General features: G+C 46.0%; 1 protein-coding gene across 1 annotated transcript in view; it reads left to right on the top strand.

Annotated features, from left to right (window-relative positions):
- Positions 1-1,074: 1,074 nt before the first annotated feature.
- The window catches only part of NARS2 (asparaginyl-tRNA synthetase 2, mitochondrial), a 40,448-nt gene continuing 24,290 nt past the window's right edge, over positions 1,075-17,232 (top strand). The window contains exons 1-6 of the mRNA XM_066621964.1: positions 1,075-1,247; positions 2,451-2,560; positions 4,163-4,283; positions 4,889-5,029; positions 9,556-9,636; positions 16,578-16,678. Of these exons, the coding sequence (XP_066478061.1) occupies positions 1,104-1,247; positions 2,451-2,560; positions 4,163-4,283; positions 4,889-5,029; positions 9,556-9,636; positions 16,578-16,678 (698 nt within the window). The 5' untranslated portion in view covers positions 1,075-1,103. The remainder of the gene's footprint in view (positions 1,248-2,450; positions 2,561-4,162; positions 4,284-4,888; positions 5,030-9,555; positions 9,637-16,577; positions 16,679-17,232) is intronic.

Here is a 17,232-nt window from a genome sequence, read left to right as displayed (position 1 = left end):
GAGTAGTCTACCTGAGGATATCAGTGTATCCTGTTTGTGGGCTTCCTGGAGGCACTTGGACCAGGAGATCCTTTGGACTTCCTTTTCTTCTGAAGTAGCAGCTGCAACCCCTGCCAACTGGGCAAAGAGGCACCATTTAAAGTTGTATTTAGCAGGGGAGGGCAACTCCCTCCAGTGACTGTTGCAGTGTCTCATCTGTATTTTTTTGAGACTGTGAGCCCTTTGGGGCAGGGAACTATATCCTGACTTGTTTTACTGCGTAAACTGCTTTGTAAACTACGTAAACTCCAGGAGCAGTCTACCTCTGAATACACATTTCTGGAGAGAAAGCAGTAAAAGAAGGCTGCTGATCTCGTTCTGTTTGTGGGTTCCTAAAGGCATCTGAACCTGGTCCTTTGGAGAGTCTCTTCTTCTGAAGTAGCAGCTGCAACCCCTGCCAACTGGGCAAAGAGGCACCTTTTAAAGTTGGGTTTGCTTGTATTTAGCAGGTCCCTTTTTGCCCCATTGTGGTGTCTTTTTCCAGTGGCTGTTGCTGAGACTATGCCCTTTGCAGACAGGGAACTGTATCTTGATTTGTTTTACACGAACTGCTTTGTGAACTTCCTGCTCCAGGAGCAGTCTACCTCTGAATAGACTGGAATTTCTGGAAAGAAAGCAGTGAAAGAAGGCTGCTGACCTCATCCTGTTTGTGGGCTTCATGGAGGCACCTGGATCAGGTGGTCCATTGGAGGTTCTTTTCTTCTGAAGTAGCAGCTGCAATCCCTGGTAGCTGGGCAGGGAGACACCTTTTCAAGTTGTGCCCTCTTGTGTTTGGCAGGGGGAGAGAAACTGATCGTCCTTGCCCCACTTTTCCAGTGGCTGTTGCTGGTGTCTCTTCTGTATTTTTTGGACTTTGAGGACAGGGAACCATTTATGGATTTATGTTTCTATGTAAACTGCTTCGTGAACTACTGGTGTTGAGTATCCTTTATCCTGCTTGGGACAAGAAGCTGTCTGGATTTCAGATTTGACTGAATTGTGGAATAATTAATAATAACAATTATACCTTTGCAGATTCTGCCATTGTCCTATGACATGCTGTTGCCTTAGGGCACCCGCTGAGAATGTTTGGGCCACGTTGTATCCATCTAATTCTTCGCCGTTGCTCCTCTGCACCATGTCCCAAGCGTGCTGTGACTCCTAAGCTCTTGCGTGTCCAGGAAGCGCTGGAAGTTCCGAACCCAACTGGTGATGACATTAAAGTCCAGGTGGGTGGAGTGAGTGGGAGAGAGGGTTCACTAAGAAACATGTGGTGTTATATGTAGCATAGTAGAAACCTTCAGTGGATGTGTTTTGGGGGGTGGATGTGTTTTGCCAACCACACTGTGGATGTGCACACTGGCCCCCGATCTTCGTATTTGAAGATCTCAGATGGGAGCATTCATGTAGCTGGAGGTGTACCTGTAGGTTCCCCAGAAGTTCAGGAACCTGGTGCAGTGAGGTTCCTGATTATGTGTTGCATATTCAGGTATATATGGACAGAGTTCAGTGTTAAACCTTTATGCCAGCACCTAGAGGTGCATAACAATCTTGGTTATGCCTCACTAATTCACTGGGCAGTGGAGTGGGGGTTTGATTACTAGGGATAACTTTCCCATTAGTAATCATTTCTGTTTAATGCCATCAATATGTGTGGCACTTATACAGAGGTACTAAGCAAAAGAGAGGTCCCTTCCTGAAGAAATTACAGTAAAAAGTTAGACAGGGGTGTTAGGAAGGCAGCAGAAGGAAGGGAGAGTAACAAGGCATGAACTTGAAATTGATGAGCATTGGATTTGGGAAAATGAATGAAGTCCTCTTCCATACAGTGCACAGTTCATTTTGTTGAATTTGTTGCCATGTGAAGTGGGTGATAGCTGCTGGGCTGAAAGGTGAATTCAGTAAATTCATGGAATGTCAGTCATTGTCTTTTGGCCATGATGACTGATTGTCAGTTGCTTGGGGGCAAACAGGAGAGGAATGTGGCCTTCATATCTTGCTTAAGGACTTCTGGAGGTGGGTTTTGAATCTGGAGGGTGGGAAGAACTTTCAAATGTTCTTGGAGGCATTTCTAAGCAAAAGTGAACATTATTCTCCAAGCATTATTCTTTTTAATGTCAATGGGGAGAAATTGGCCTTGTGCAACCATTTCTCTTCTGGCTTGGTTTATTCATTCATTCATTCATTTCTCTTCTGGCTTGGTTTAATGTGAATTGTGTGCCAGTTTGCATAGACCACCATAGAGACAGAACGAGACTAGCACTGAACATAGCCTGAATGGTTTTAAATGGAAGTCTGTAGCGGTGGTACTGCTGGTTCTCCCCATTGGTGTTACAGCTCAGTGTCCTGGTGGCATCGTTATGCCACAACCCAGTTCAGTAATGAACAGACCTTTCTGAACCAACTCACTCTCTCTCTCTTTGCGCTTCCAGGGTTGGGTCCGTTCTGTCCGGTCCCAGAAAGATGTTCTGTTTGTGCACATCAATGATGGCTCCTCCTTGGAAAACCTCCAGGTTGTTGCTGTCCCAAGACTGGAACCCAGGTTGGTGAAGCTGATGTGAAGGAGGCCTGGGTTTCATGTGCTAGAGAATGGGGTGGTAGAATGGTCTGTATTGCTCCAGACTGCAGGTGGAGCTGGTGGGTTTTGAATACAAAATAACTCCTACACACACTCCTACACAGGAGTTGTCAAGTTCAGACCACTTGCAAACTTACTACAATCTGTTTCAGCACTTCATGGCTCTGTCTGCCTCATTTGGCTCCTTGTGCAGACAAGGCATGATTATCTACCCTGTGCAAAATCTTGTCCATCCTTTGACTTGATCAAGGGGTGCGTGTGTGTGTTTACTGTTTCCATGGCTGTCGAGCTAACCTAGAACCAGTAGCTTAGTTAGAGGGGGTGCAAAGCACTAAGTTTTGCAGGCACTTCACTGCGCCGTGCAAGCGGCCCCTCCCCTTCAGAGTCATTCCATACTGGTAGAGCAAAATGGAGGCATTTGCCTGGCAGCGGCTCTGAAAGTCCACCCATTAGGACTTTTTTTATAAGTCAAGTTAAAGGGTGCAGAGACTCATGACTCGGATCAAGCCACGCTGGATTTGCCCATCTCTGCTTTCTAGTAGTGGTGCATACATCTGAGTTTAGCAGCATCCAGGAAAAGTGTGAGACAGAGGCTGCATTCAGATCTAACACCAAGCCACTGGTGTTGCATCTGTGCCAGCTTTTACCCACTGTGGCATTCAAGGGGCTGCCAAACTGGGCTATCAACTTGTGGCTGGAAGCTGATTTGTTAGGTGCAGTTTGTGCTAATTGTGTTACGCCTGAATTCACAAGCAACAACCAAAAATATGACCTTCACTTTTCCCCTCTTGAAGCCTGAAGCAAAACAGCATAGAATTCTACCACCTTATTTTGCATGATGAGTAAAGTATCTCTCTGTATTCAGATTTAAGCCCTTATGGAATGCATGGGGGTGGGTTTAAGTGTGACATTTGTCTGTGGGGTGGATCTATGTTAATAAGAATGTATTTAAGGCCTTGAAGAAGAATAGAATTGAAAAAAAAAAACAAGTTTGGCCCCTGATCTAAAAACCCATTTGCCCTTGAAAAGCCAGTGTCTTGTAAGGACTGGGACCTGGTTTCAAACCTTTGCCTGGGCGAGAAACTCGCATGGTGGCCTTGGAAAGATCACTAGCTCTTGACCTACCCTACCTCACAGGGTTGTTATGAAGTTAACCTTTTGCAGAATTATTTTGTAGCATTTCATATCCTGCCTATCAATGTAAAAATATTTTCCAAGTAGTAGTAGTTGGCAACCTTCAGTCTCGAAAGACTATTTTCCAAGTAGGTTAGAGCAAACAAATAACAGTAAGAAATAGCAAAAACTGGAATTAAAAGTGATTTCCATCCCAGATTAAAAGCTTGGGAAAATAGGCAAGGTCTTTGCCTGGTACTGAGAAGACTCAAGCAGAGGTGCTGGGCAAGGCTTCCTACTGGTAACCCACCCACCCACATATGTCCTCTTGCTGCTTTGCATAGAGGACCCCAGCCGGCAAGATTCCATGCCAAGCCCATTGTCTTTGGACTTTCTCTGAGCAAGGGTGACGGACCAGTAAATCAATGTAATGACGTTCTTGTTTTGTTCCAGGGAACTGACTTTTGGCAGTTCTGTAGAAGTGCAAGGGAAGCTGGTGAAAAGCCCTCACAAAAGACAGAGGGTGGAGCTGGAGGCAGAGAACATTCGTGTGGTGGGACCTTGTGATGTTTTGGTAGGTACGTCCTCTTGCTTGCCAAAGTCAGAAATTTTATCTTCTGTAATAGCCACAGTGGATGCACCTGCAATTGCAAGAAACAGACCAGCGGTTTTCAACCGGTGTGCCGCTAAAGGTCAGCAGGTGTGCTGCGGAAGTTTGGAGCACAGCGGTTGAAAATTACTGAAAATCATGTCTGGACAGTGGTGTGACTAGAGGGGGTTCAAAGCACTAAGTTTTGCAGAGCTGTGCAATGGCACTGCCCTTCAGTGCCATTCTGGGCTGGGGGGTGGGAGCAAAACGGAGGCGAATGTCTGGCTCTGAAGGGGAGGGGCTGCCTGCACACTGCAGTGAGGTGCCCTGCAAAACTTTGCACCCCCTCTAGTTACGCTACTGCCAACAGACTAATCATTTTGCTTTATTTGGGTTTTCTGGATACCTCCTTTGAAAATTTCTGTTGCTCAGAAATGTTATAAAAGGCTTTAAAATGCATCATGATACTGGACTGCTTCCCTGTTTAATTCTTCACCGATGTCATCTTAATAGATCCTGATGGGTAAACAGGACAATAAATAACTGAGTCCTTCTGTCTTCCTCTCCCCTGCAATATTCTCTGCGTTTAGACCTTCCCCCTGAAGTACAAAACATGCCAGTCTCTAGAATATCTCCGGCAGTTTCCCCACATCCGCTGCCGAAGCAATTCTTTGAGTGCGCTCCTACGAATCCGCAGTGAGGCGACTTCAGCTGTCCACGCCTTTTTCAAGGTATCTCAGTCTTATTTCTATGAGTTGTCAAAGACCCAGGCTGCAACCCTCTGTGCTGAGGGTCAACACCAGTGAACAGAGCGGAACTTACTGTATTTCCGACTGTGTGTACATGGGATTTCTCTGACGATCACTAGGTGCAATCAACGAGGCACTGAAAGATCATCTGTGACTTTCTTCTTTGTGCTCCGTGGCAGGCACTCAACAGAGTCCTTTCCACCAGCAGCATCCAACGTCTTTGAGCGCATCTTTGTCCAGTGGTCCATCTGGTCCAGTGGTCTCCAAACCGTGGCCTGCTGTGTCCATGAAAAGCCATCTGGGCATGGCACTTTCCATTCCATGCTATGGCTTCTTCCTTTGTAGCCCATCATCATGGAAACTCGTGCCAGGCAGTGGCTTCTGCTGCCTGTTGCCCCAGCAGACTCTACACTGCCATCTCTGAGCAGAAGCGACTACCCGGTGCGAGTTTCTAGGACAAATTGACCACGAAGATAGGAGGCTGCAGAGCGGAACAGAAAGCACCAAGCCCCAACAGCTTTTCGTGAACATCAGATCTGGCCCACAGGGCTGCGGTTTGGTGATCCCTGTTCTAGCCCAGCACGCATCCCATGAACAATGTGAGGGTGTTCTTGAATCCTCTGCAATAATGTCAGGTTGACTGGTTTATTTTATAAATTTATATCCTGCTTTATCTTGCAAGTGGGCAGTCAAAGTGGCTGGTTAAGCTCTGTCACTTTCCACGTCTGAAGGGTCAGAAGCAGGGCATTTATTTTTATAGAGATTCTTCATAGTGTGGGTCATGGCTGGGAAAAGACCAGTGCTCAGAGCAGCTTGAGTGTGTAGTGTTTGACCCCCAAGTTGAAGAAAGTGGCATCTTTGTACGAGTACCAGGAGAAAGGGGAAACTTCATGACACTTGCTCTTGACCTGTCCCAAAAGGGTTTCTTTACCTTTACAAACAGTAGACTTTTCCATCATGCCCAGTCCTTTTTCTCTCTTTTTTTTTCCTGTCACCTTTATTTTGCTTAAGATAAAGCCTAAATGAGAGTTCTGGAGAATTTTTGATATTTTAGATGGCCTTAATAAAACTACTACCCTCCTGTTGTTCTCCTCTGGAAAACCATTAATAAGTTTTTGGCAAGAATATTCGGTTTCTGGCCACATGATGGCAGTATCTCCACATCTATAACTCCAGTTTGAAGATACCACTTCAGAGCCACAGTGGCAATAGAACAGCAGCAGATATATGTGTTTTAAAACTGGATCTGACTTAAGTCAGGCAGAAGGAGGCAGGTGTAGACAATAAACTTGTCTCCAGTACAATCACAACCAAAATCACAGAAAAACCAGCTAACAGTGAGATGACTGAATTGTAAGCATGATGTCCAAAGCTTTGTATCTGCATTTCTTTAAAACCCAGGAGAGGAGTATAACTGGACTGCCTATATTGGGGTAAACAGCACTGAAAGTCCTTCTCCCTGCTCATATTCTTCTCTACCTTAAGAATAGCCTTGCTGAGTCAGATCAAGAGCCCATCTAGTCCAGTCTCCAGTCTCCAACAGTGGGCAGCCAGAAACTTCAGGGAAGCCTACCAACAGGTGGGGGAGACAACACCCCTCTCCTTTCCATTTTTTGTTGCCTGCCTCTGTTGTTCAGAGGTTGACTGCCCCTGAGTGTGAAGGCTGTATTTTATCTATCTTGGCTGATAGCTGTTGATAACCATAACCTTATTATAAGCACTCAAGTCTAGTGCTTGCTGAGATAGTAAACCAATGTGTAGGCTATATTGTAAGTGGGCACTTATGTGACTGAATGATCTTCAACCCCCCAAAAAAGTCTGTGTCTGGCCCATAGAAAATGAGGGGAAGAAAGGTAGGCTTGAACTCTGTTCTCTTGAGATGCTACTTTTCTGCACAGGGAATTCTTTTGTATGAAGGAACATTCAGTGGGTGGGCCATTCTGGACCACCTAAGCAAATTTTATATACTTCGCGTATTGCCTTTTCACCAGCTCAGCGCGGTTTACATCAAAACCCAAAAATTGACCGAAGACATGTAAACAAAAACAACAAATCACATCTGAACATTAGCAGATTGGTTGCTGAAAATGTCTTCTTGTCAGGCCTCTGAGTAAAATGTGCAACTTTGCAAAGGGCAACAGACGAGTAACTTTTCTAACTTCTGCTTGGAGAAGGTTTTTTATTGGGGGGGGGGGGCTATTCCAGGAAATGCCCAGGCCCAACTGTGGCCAGTCAGACAAGGGACTTTAGCATTGTGACAATAGGTCCCACATTCCATCTCTTGCATCTATATGCTGGAGCCAGGAAAAACTCTTGCCTGAAGCTCTGGTAAGCTGCTCCTGATCAGCATAGGCCAGGGGTCTCCAAACCCCAGCCCGGGGACCAAATGCGGCCCACGGAGAGCCTCGATCTGGCCCACGGCCAGCCTCTGATCCCCTGCCAGCCTGTGGCCCAGTTGACCAAATACAACCAGAGTTGTGCTTGTGGGGTGGGGGGATGGGAGTCCAGTTAAGTGTGTGCTTTATTTCTTGGGCTGTGTTGGTGCTTCGAGAAATTCAGGACATTGAACCCATTCATTCAAGTTCCATCTCTAATGTATTTAAATTTAATATTTAATTTTTTTCGACCCTTGACACTGTGCCAGTTATTTGATGCGGTCCTTCAGCCAAAAAGTTTAGAGACCCCTATCATAGGCGAAACTCAGCTAGAGGACAATTCTGTATATTTATTCTGCCATGTGGGTGGTAAAGACAACAAGACCTCATTTTGGAAGGAGGACTTGTATGGGCAGAGATGACAGTCCTTAAGGGATGAGGATCTCATGCAGTGCAAGGTTTCAAAGGTAGAAGCAAGTACATCACAGACGCAGTACATGATAAATGTGTTGCATCTCTCGGCACTGGTTAGAAGGTTAGGCGCTGCATTCTGTACCAATTGGAGCTTCCAAGTCATCTTCCAGTAGAGCTAATCTAAGCAGAGCTCATTGTAATGAATGCATAGATCAGTGTACAAAGGCCTGACTTGTCTAATAGAGGGGAAAAGTCTTCTGATGAGCCCCCGCTGAGGGGAAAGGCCTTCCTACAAGGACTATGACTTGCCATCTGTGGAGGTAGATTCATTTGTGACAGATGCCAATGGAGAGATGCAGGTTGCAAGCTGTGAAAGTCTGTGAGCCCCTGGAATTATGCTGAGGAGCTTGTGGGTTGCCCCTGCCAATGTGTAAGTGTGGTTATCTAGTTGCTATTGCCTTCAAAATAGTTCAGCAAGACTGGGGGGGGGGGGAGAGGAAGTGAAGCAGAAAAATTTTTTCACTGTTCTACCCAAGAATGTTTTTTCCTTTGTATACAGTACAACTTGAGAAGAGAAACCTCCAGTCTGGTCCACACGGATGCCAATCCAGTGTGCTAATCTGTCTGTTTAGATCACACGATGTGGCCAGCTTGTAAAATGCAGGACTGGGATGGGGAGAAGAGAAAAGTGTTTGCAAAAAACAGACTGGAAAACTAAAGAGCTTTCGCTGGGTGGCCACTTGCATGAGCTGTGATCTCTTTCTCTATGAAATAGGAGATCACAATCAAAATAGTCTTCCTTTAACTGCAGCTTTTCCACTTGCTGTTCTGTTCTGTTTTGTTTTTATTAGCTGCTCTTTTGCCAAAATTTGCAGAGTGGCATACTACAAAAATTTAAAGAACAATTAAGCAAAATGGCAGAGAAACAAATTCTGGCATGAAGGCCAGACAATCTTGTTGATGTGCTGCCTCTTTGAGTTGCAAGCTGAGAAGATGTCAGGGTGAGGCTGGTATACTGGAGAACCGGGTCAATAGTTCCTTCAAGGGAGGGCACCAGGATGAGGTCTCTTGTTATCTGGTGTGCTCCCTGGGGCATTTGGTGGGCTGCTGTGAGATACAGGAAACTGGACTAGATGGGCCTATGGCCTGATCCAGTGGGGCTGTTCTTACGTTCTTAACTACAATTCCCAGGAGGCCTTGCAGGCCTTCTTGTTATCTGGTGTGCTCCCTGGGGCATTTGGTGGGCTGCTGTGAGATACAGGAAACTGGACTAGATGGGCCTATGGCCTGATCCAGTGGGGCTGTTCTTATGTTCTTAACTACAATTCCCAGAATGCCTTGCAGGTCTCTTGTTGTCTGGTGTGCTCCCTGGGGCATTTGGTGGGCTGCTGTGAGATACAGGAAACTGGACTAGATGGGCCTATGGCCTGATCCAGTGGGGCTGTTCTTATGTTCCTGTTCTTCCCCCCCTCTCCGGTACCACCATCTTGGATCTTGCAAAATCTCATGAGATTTAAGATGTCAGCTTCCTGGTTTTCTTGGGCCGCAACAGCTAAAGAAATCTCGCTTTCAAGCAGTAGTAGATAGCTGTGTTTCCAAAAGTGCAGAGTGTAAAGGCCTTGACTATATGTGTTTTCTTTTGTGGGCATTCTTTCTCTCAGATTTTTTTCCCCTTGATCCTCCTTCAGCAACTCTAAAATATGCTTTCTGTTTTTATAGGAAAATGGATTCATGCACATTCATACACCAATAATTACCTCCAATGACTGTGAAGGTGCTGGGGAGTTGTTTCAAGTCGAGGTAAGCCATAGATATTAAATGCCTGACTGGCTTTCTCTGAAGGTTGTGCTTTCACTCTATGTCCAGCATTCACAGTGGAAGGAAACTGGGGCACAACTCACTTGGGATGTCCTCCTGTGTTGGCAACCTTCAGTCTCGAACGACTATGGTATCGCACTCTGAATGGTGGTTCTGGAACAGCGTCTAGGGTGGCTGAAAAGGCCAATTTGGGAGTGACAATCCCTTCCACACTGGGAGCAAGTGCAGTCTGTCCCTGGTGTGTCTCCCTGCTATGGGCCTTCCTTCTTTGCCTCTTAGCCTCAGACTGTTGGCCAAGTGTCTCTTCAAACTGGGAAAGGCCATGCTGCACAGCCTGCCTCCAAGCGGGCCGCTCAGAGGCCAGGGTTTCCCAGCTGTTGAGGTCCACTCCTAAGGCCTTCAGATCCCTCTTGCAGATGTCCTTGTATCGCAGCTGTGGTCTACCTGTAGGGCGCTTTCCTTGCACGAGTTCTCCATAGAGGAGATCCTTTGGGATCCGGCCATCATCCATTCTCACAACATGACTGTTGTGATGTCCTCCGTATGATGTCCTCCTAGCCATATACATATACAACTTGCTTTTTTTTTACTTCCATTTTCACAGGCTTTCAGGAAGTAACATGTGACCAAGTTGTTGTTGGCAACCTTCAGTCTTGAAAGACTATGGTATCGCGCTCTGAAAGGTGGTTCTGGAACAGCGTCTAGTGTGGCTGAAAAGGCCAATTCGGGAGTGACAATCTCTTCCACACTGGGAGCAAGTGCAGTCTGTCCCTGGCCTGTCTCCCTGGCTATGGGCCTTCCTTCTTTGCCTCTTAGCCTCAGACTGTTGGCCAAGTGTCTCTTCAAACTGGGAAAGGCCATGTTGCACAGCCTGCCTCCAAGCGGGCCGCTCAGAGGCCAGGGTTTCCCACTTGTTGAGGTCCACTCCTAAGGCCTTCAGATCCCTCTTGCAGATGTCCTTGTAAAAGATGACCAAGTAAAAACAAGTAAAAAACCAAGTAAAAAAAGATGACCAAGTAAAAACAACTTAAAAATACACACACAATTTTTTAAAAACACATAACCATATCCCTAATTGTTCTTATTTAGTCTGGAATAAGTGTATGTTTCAAAAACACGTTAATCAAATGTAAATCAAGAGATGCCTGTATTTCAAGCTTCTGTTGTTCCCAGAACTCTCCTGAAACCCTCCCCTGATCTTGTTCAACCCAAGCCTTTATTCTTTGCTCATCTAAGTTCCAAAGAATGATGCTGGTAGTTCTGTGTGCCTGAGACCCTTTGGGATATCTGCCACTTAACAGCAGTGCACATTCTCTCTCGCACACCACTAGAAGGAGCTTCAAAATACAGCAACAGCAGCTCCTTGCATACCATCCACAGAAATCTCCTGGGGGGCTTGCAAATCCTTCATCTTGTCTGTTTGATCCCTGATGACCACCAGGGGAAATGGTGATCCCTTTACCCAGTCTCGGCTGTCCTTTACCCATCACTTTTGCACAACAATTTTGCTGGTCAAATGGATGCCCAGCAATGGTGTCTCTCCAGTCCTAGCAGGAGGCATAAAAATGTAGCACTTGATGTTAGATTTGAAGTTTTCAGCTGCCCTCAGGCTAACCGACTCCTGGGAGCTTAAAGGAGAGAACAAACAGGACTGACATCAAAGGGGATCTTTGTCAAGCCCATTTGAAAGGAAGAACAAAACCAGCATTCAGTCAGCTGTTCTTTATACCTGCAATTTGGTGGCACTTTTTGAAGCCTTGTCAACCCCCCTGTGTTTTGCAAACACTTTCACTAAGAAGTGGGGACAGTATTTTAACACAACTCTTTCCAAGTATCTCCTCCGTGGCTCTGCCCATAAAATACCATTGGAGCACATGCTACTTTTTATATAAAAATGTATTTACTTTAGAACATTTCCTGCTAAAGGGAGGGGCCAACTCAAGGGGATGTACAATAAAAAATTAATCGATGAGAAAAAATGCAAAGATGGTGTAGCCAGCTGTGGAAAATAGCAGACAAACTGTCAGTTGCAGCTCAAAACTTCCATATATCCGCAGCCAAACAGAATTGCCCACCGGAAGCGATGGAACAGTCCTGCCTTGACCAGCTGCTGACAAGGATGCAGAGAAGGGGCGTGAAGGGACTCGGGGAGGGGGGCACAATCCTACACAATGCATGCCAGCTCACTGCCAGTGTGCACTGTAGCAAACATGCCGGAGGGCACGTTTGCGGGCCCTAGTGCAGGTGAAGCATCGGAGCTCTGCCACTTGGTGGTCGCGCAGACCACTTTTGTTTGTTCCTGGTTTGTTGGGTGACCTGTACTGTGGTATATTAAAATAAAGTAAATAAATATAAACTAAGGCAAAGCATAGTTTGCCATTTGGGATGGAAAGGCAACCTGTCGTTTTCTGCAGTCTGAGAGGGGGATCCTGACATGAGAAGGAAAGAAGCACACACTCTGCACGTTCCTTGGTGCTCGGTCATATCATCGTAGATTGGCATTGCATCTGATCCACTCTGCAGAGATGCCTGTCTAAAAAAACTGGGCCGCTCTTAGACTTTTAGGCTGGCTTTGTCTTGTCTTTGTCTGATTTTTTTTAAAATTTATTTTCTGTCTCATTTCTTCCAAATTGCTTCTCATAAAAAAAGGAATGCATGAGGTGCTTTTTCCTTGGTTTGTTTTCTGTTTAGAAGTCTTGAAGGGGTATTGGCTGAAGGGAAGATTTTTGTCCATTTCTGCCAATGAAAGAAAGAGAAAAGAAATCTTCTATTCAATCTGAGGTCTTCTCCGCATCTGTAGCAGGGATATTGTCTTATCTGTTTAAGGAAAGATCTGAGTTTTGAAAGATTTGCAGTCTCGCGAGCTGTCCTCCTCTGCTCCCGTCAGCCCAGTTTTTAAGATATGTCATTGATTGGGGGTGCATGCTATTTAAAACGTTTTGTTGTTGGGAAAAATTCTCCACTGTACAAATCCTCTTTTTTTGCCCCGGTTTTCCTTCTCCTGCCTTGTCGCCCTTAATAATAATAATAATAATAATAATAATAATACAGGTATTTATATACCGCCTTTCATGGTCATCAGATTCTCCTCAGACTTTATTTCGAGGCGGTTTACATAGACAGGCTATACTAAATCACTATAGGGATTTTTACAGTTGAAGAAGGTTCTGTCTTTCAAGAACCACAACGTTTCAGATGGATCTTTTATGATCTGGTATCACATTCTGGCCTCCTATTTCCTCCCACACAAGCTGACAGGCAACTCCATCTCTCACTTGGAGGGCAGCCAAGACGCTTCTTCGCTCACACCGAAGAGCAGGTGGAATAACTCGGCTCAGCTTGTCAGCTGCTTCAAGGTCTCACCATTCATGGTGCCGGTGGCCTCAAACTGGTGACAGTTTCCTCCCATGCAAGCTGACAATCCTTCATATCTTACTTGAAGGGTGGCCAAAGAGCAGATGGAAAAACTCAGCTTGGCTTGTCAGCTGCTTCAAGGTCGCACGGTGCCGGTGGCCTCGAACTGGTGACCTTCGGCTGTTATCTTCAGGCAAACGCTTCAGGCTCTACCCTCTAGACCAGACCTCCTGACCTCCTGAAGAATCACCCTTCAGATTCTAGGAGCAGAAACACCCTTGGACCCCCTATGTACACTTCCTTAAGTTCTGCTATGGAAGAAAGGAGCGCATGTTAAATAAGTATGTTGGGGAACTTTTCTGGGGAAAGCCAATTTTCTCCTTTAACAGGAGAAAAGGAAGAGAAGAAATACAACCCTGGCTAGAATGAAGTGCTCTGTGCCCCTTTGGTCATGATCCAGTTCATAAGTTGCTGTGGCAATGTGGTCTGCACTGGAAAGTCAGGCCCTGTAACATGTGCCAATAACATGGGTCCTGGCTTACGTGATGACTTATCATGCTATAGCTACACCTCCAACCAATGGAACCAGGCAACCCTTGTGATTGTCACATAAGGTACTATAGGGACATTAGCCACAGAGAAGCAATTTGTCAGGGACTGCCACTATATGCATTTGTATTTGTTTTCTTTTGCTGTTTATAGACTGCTTTCCAATGCCTTCCAATGCCAAAGTTAGAAATGCCTTCAAGGTGACTTAAGCTAAAATAGTATGGTAAAATGAGATCAAATCTGTGACATTGATTAATTGGGAACTGTAGTAACCATGCAAATGCAGTGGGGTTCTCACTCGAATGGGAGGTCAAATGGGGAGAGTGTGGAATTCTCTTAAGTATTAAATATCCTATACTATTCCTGTGTTATAAGTGAGGCATGGCTGTAGCTTCATCATGATGTGATATACAGTTGACCTGTATCTTATGGGAGGGTTGGATTCTGAGGTCAGCACGTAAAGCCAAAATTGCTTATAGTTGAAACTACCTTAAATTATTACTATTAAGAACACAGGTACTGCTTTTCGACAAGAGTAGTTCACAAAGCAGTTTACATAGTAAAATCAGTAAATGGTACCCTGGCCTGTCGCCAAAGGGCTCACATTCTGAAAAACAATTTAGAAGAGACACCAGCAACAGCCGTTGGAGAAGATGCCATGCAGGGGTGAAGGAGAACAGTTGCTCTCCCTCTGCTGGATGTAAGAGGATAACACTTTAAAAGGTGTCTTTTTACCCCATTAGCAGGTTGCCCAATTAAATCCAACCTGTCTCTTTAAGAACAAAAAGCACAATATGAGAGACACACAGGGACTTAGGGAACAGCAGCTTCATTCTCCCATTTCACCCTCACTCTGGGGCAGGCAGTGTCCCCAGAGCTATTTACACTGTTTTTTCTCTGTCTTTGGGGGGGAGGGGTGTGAGCACGTGAAAATTCAAGTATAAGTTTGTCACGTAGAAAGATGCAGGCAGACTGTACCTGTGTTTGAATGATGACCTTGCATGGGCAATTGGCATATAGATGTACAAATTCTGTTCCCCATATATTGAGCTTCTGCATCTCCCGATGGAGCAGATACTCAAGATCTGTTCAGATATTACCCAAATCTGCAAGTGTGTGTACAAAATACCCAGTGAACATATAACAATTTGGCCTGTCGTGATGGGGGTAGGGTGGGTTTATTCTTCGTGCTGGTGCTTCTCTTCTTCCCCCAGATCCACCTGCCAAGGTGTTGCATGTTCCCAGTTGTGGATCTTTGCAAAAAATGCAAGCAGGTGATCACAGGCAAACTTAAAAGCAATGTAATTCCAAAATGCCTTAGCTCACTGGTTCATAAATGTACATTCTTATCACCCCTTTAACCTGATCAGGTGGACCTGGCTGCCCAATTTTCTGGTGCCAACTCTGGTATTATAATGCTGTGCAAGTCCTTATCTTGAAAACAAGTTTAAAAATGTTTTGCCCAATTAAATGGGGCTGCCTTCCTTAATCTGTTTAAGACATGATGAATCTGTCTATTGAGACAGTTAGAGGTCTTGGTGAGTCTGAGAATCCTTTTCTTGGGCACAACTAAAAGTTGTGGTTTCATCGCCTTCCTTCACACACACACGCACACGCACACGCACACCTGCCCGCCCGCCCGCCACTGGAATTGAACTCTTTAAGGGCAGGTCTTGCAAGCTCCTCGATTCTTTTTTTTTGGGTCCCTTTCTGTTTTCACATGTAAGACAGTTCCACTTCAGGGTTAAGCCTGCACCATTCCTCTCGCTACATAAGGTAACAAAGGCCTGTGAAATTGAGGGTCAGAAATATATGGTGGTTTCATATGAACGTGGGATGTCAAAAATGGCATCAGTTTTGCCCAATCATGTCTAGTTTCAGAGATACAGGATAGTGAATGGTCCAAACAGCTCATTAGTGAATGGTTCAAGCAGTCTCCTCACAACGAAGCTGCTTGAACCATTTTCTAACAAGGCTATGCTGTAGCTCTAACACTAAGGGCGCAATCCTAACCAACTTTCCAGCACTGGCATAGCCGTGCCAGTGGGGTATGTCCTGCATCCTGCAGCTGGGGGGCAGTCATGGAGGCCTCCTCAAGGTAGGGCAATGTTTGTTCCCTTACCTCAAAGTTGCATTACCCTTATGTCAGTGTTGGAAAATTGGTTAGGGTTGCGGCATAAATGTGATGCCATTTTTTGAATCGACACCCCAAATATACCCAGGAGTAGGTCTAACTTGTGAGATGGTGAAATGCTTGTTGACCTGTATAATTAAGGGTGCAGTCCTAGAAGGTACTTGGCTAGGCACAAGTCCATTGCGCCGACCCAGTAGGGTCGCAAACATGCCATAAGGCATGTTTGCACCTCCTTGGGAGTCGGCAAGGCTGACCCATGGAGGCTGGAATAAGCCTCCATGCCAGTAGAGGCTCTGAGTGTTGCATCAGCTGAGCTTGGCTAATGCAAGACTCTGGGGTGGGCGAGGAGGTGGGAGGGAGGCATCTGGGGTGGGGGGGAGGGTGGGTTGTGGGTGGCTCTGGGGGCGGGTGGGGAGCAGGAGGCGGAGCTGGGTTCTGGCAGTTATGCTGGATCCCAACCCCTGTTCTCAGGGAGCTCGGAGCAACTTCAAGCCACTCTGCTCACCTCAGATTTGTGCCACCTCAGGAGGTGGTGCAAGTTCAAGGAGACCCATAGGGGCCAGGGTGCCTTATGCAGAGTAAGGGGGAAAGTTTCCCTTACCTCTGGCTGAACCACTTTGGGTCCCTATCCTGCGCTGGATATAGTGCAAGCCTGGTCCAGTGCAGGATAGGATTGTGCCCTCAATCTTTTAATATTTCATCAGCCCTAATAATAAGAAGTGCAAGCTCCTCTTGCAAACCATGCCCCAGACAGATATTGGAGCACAAGGAGGTTCAAAGCATTGTTCTTTTGCTTTTCTTAGGAAGAGGGGATTGAGAAGTAATCTCAGGGTTTGAGTCCTGTTGTCAATACCTTTTTTTTGTTGTTGTTGTCCAACTCTTCTAGCCTGCAAGCAAGGAGAGAGTACCTGGAGAAAACCCCCACTTCTTCAACGTTCCTGCATTTCTGACTGTCTCTGGTCAACTTCACTTGGAAGTAATGGCTGGGTATGGATTTACTTAATTTCACACTTTGAAATGCATGACGACACTGGTATGTGAGGATGCGGAGAGGTCCGTAGCGTCAAAAAATCAACATATCTGTCGGATATAGCTCACAGACCAGGCCTGGAGCCCAATTGCAAATGGAAACAGTCGTGGAGAGAGGGATAGGGCCAAATTAATCTGTTCAACTGGGTGTGGAATGGGCAGGCAGGTGAAGAGGCAAGCTAAGAAGGCTGCCCGAGGTGGGAAGTTGGTGGGTATTCTGAAAATGAGGTAAAGGACCCATGGCAGGCAAGGCAATTCCTTTGGAACCTTGTAGGAGGTGGTGCTGGAGCATGGCAGCTTAGCTTCTGGTCACTAAGACTGGATGATGCTGGGGTCACCTGTGCCTTTCCTTGCATGTCAGAAGTTTTGCCTGCAGGTGGAACTTCCGGGTTATCTGATCAGTGAAGGCCAACTCAGTGGATTTTGGAATACTAGGGCAGGAATCAGGTTGCTTCTTCCCAGCATATACATGCAAATATCCCTTTGGGACCAGGGCTGTCAGAAAACGGGAG

The sequence above is a fragment of the Tiliqua scincoides genome, chromosome 3 (genome assembly GCF_035046505.1).
Source record: "Tiliqua scincoides isolate rTilSci1 chromosome 3, rTilSci1.hap2, whole genome shotgun sequence".
NCBI lineage: Eukaryota > Metazoa > Chordata > Lepidosauria > Squamata > Scincidae > Tiliqua > Tiliqua scincoides.
The sequence above is the reverse complement of the archived record's forward strand: the minus strand, read 5'-3'. Positions and strand labels throughout refer to the sequence as shown.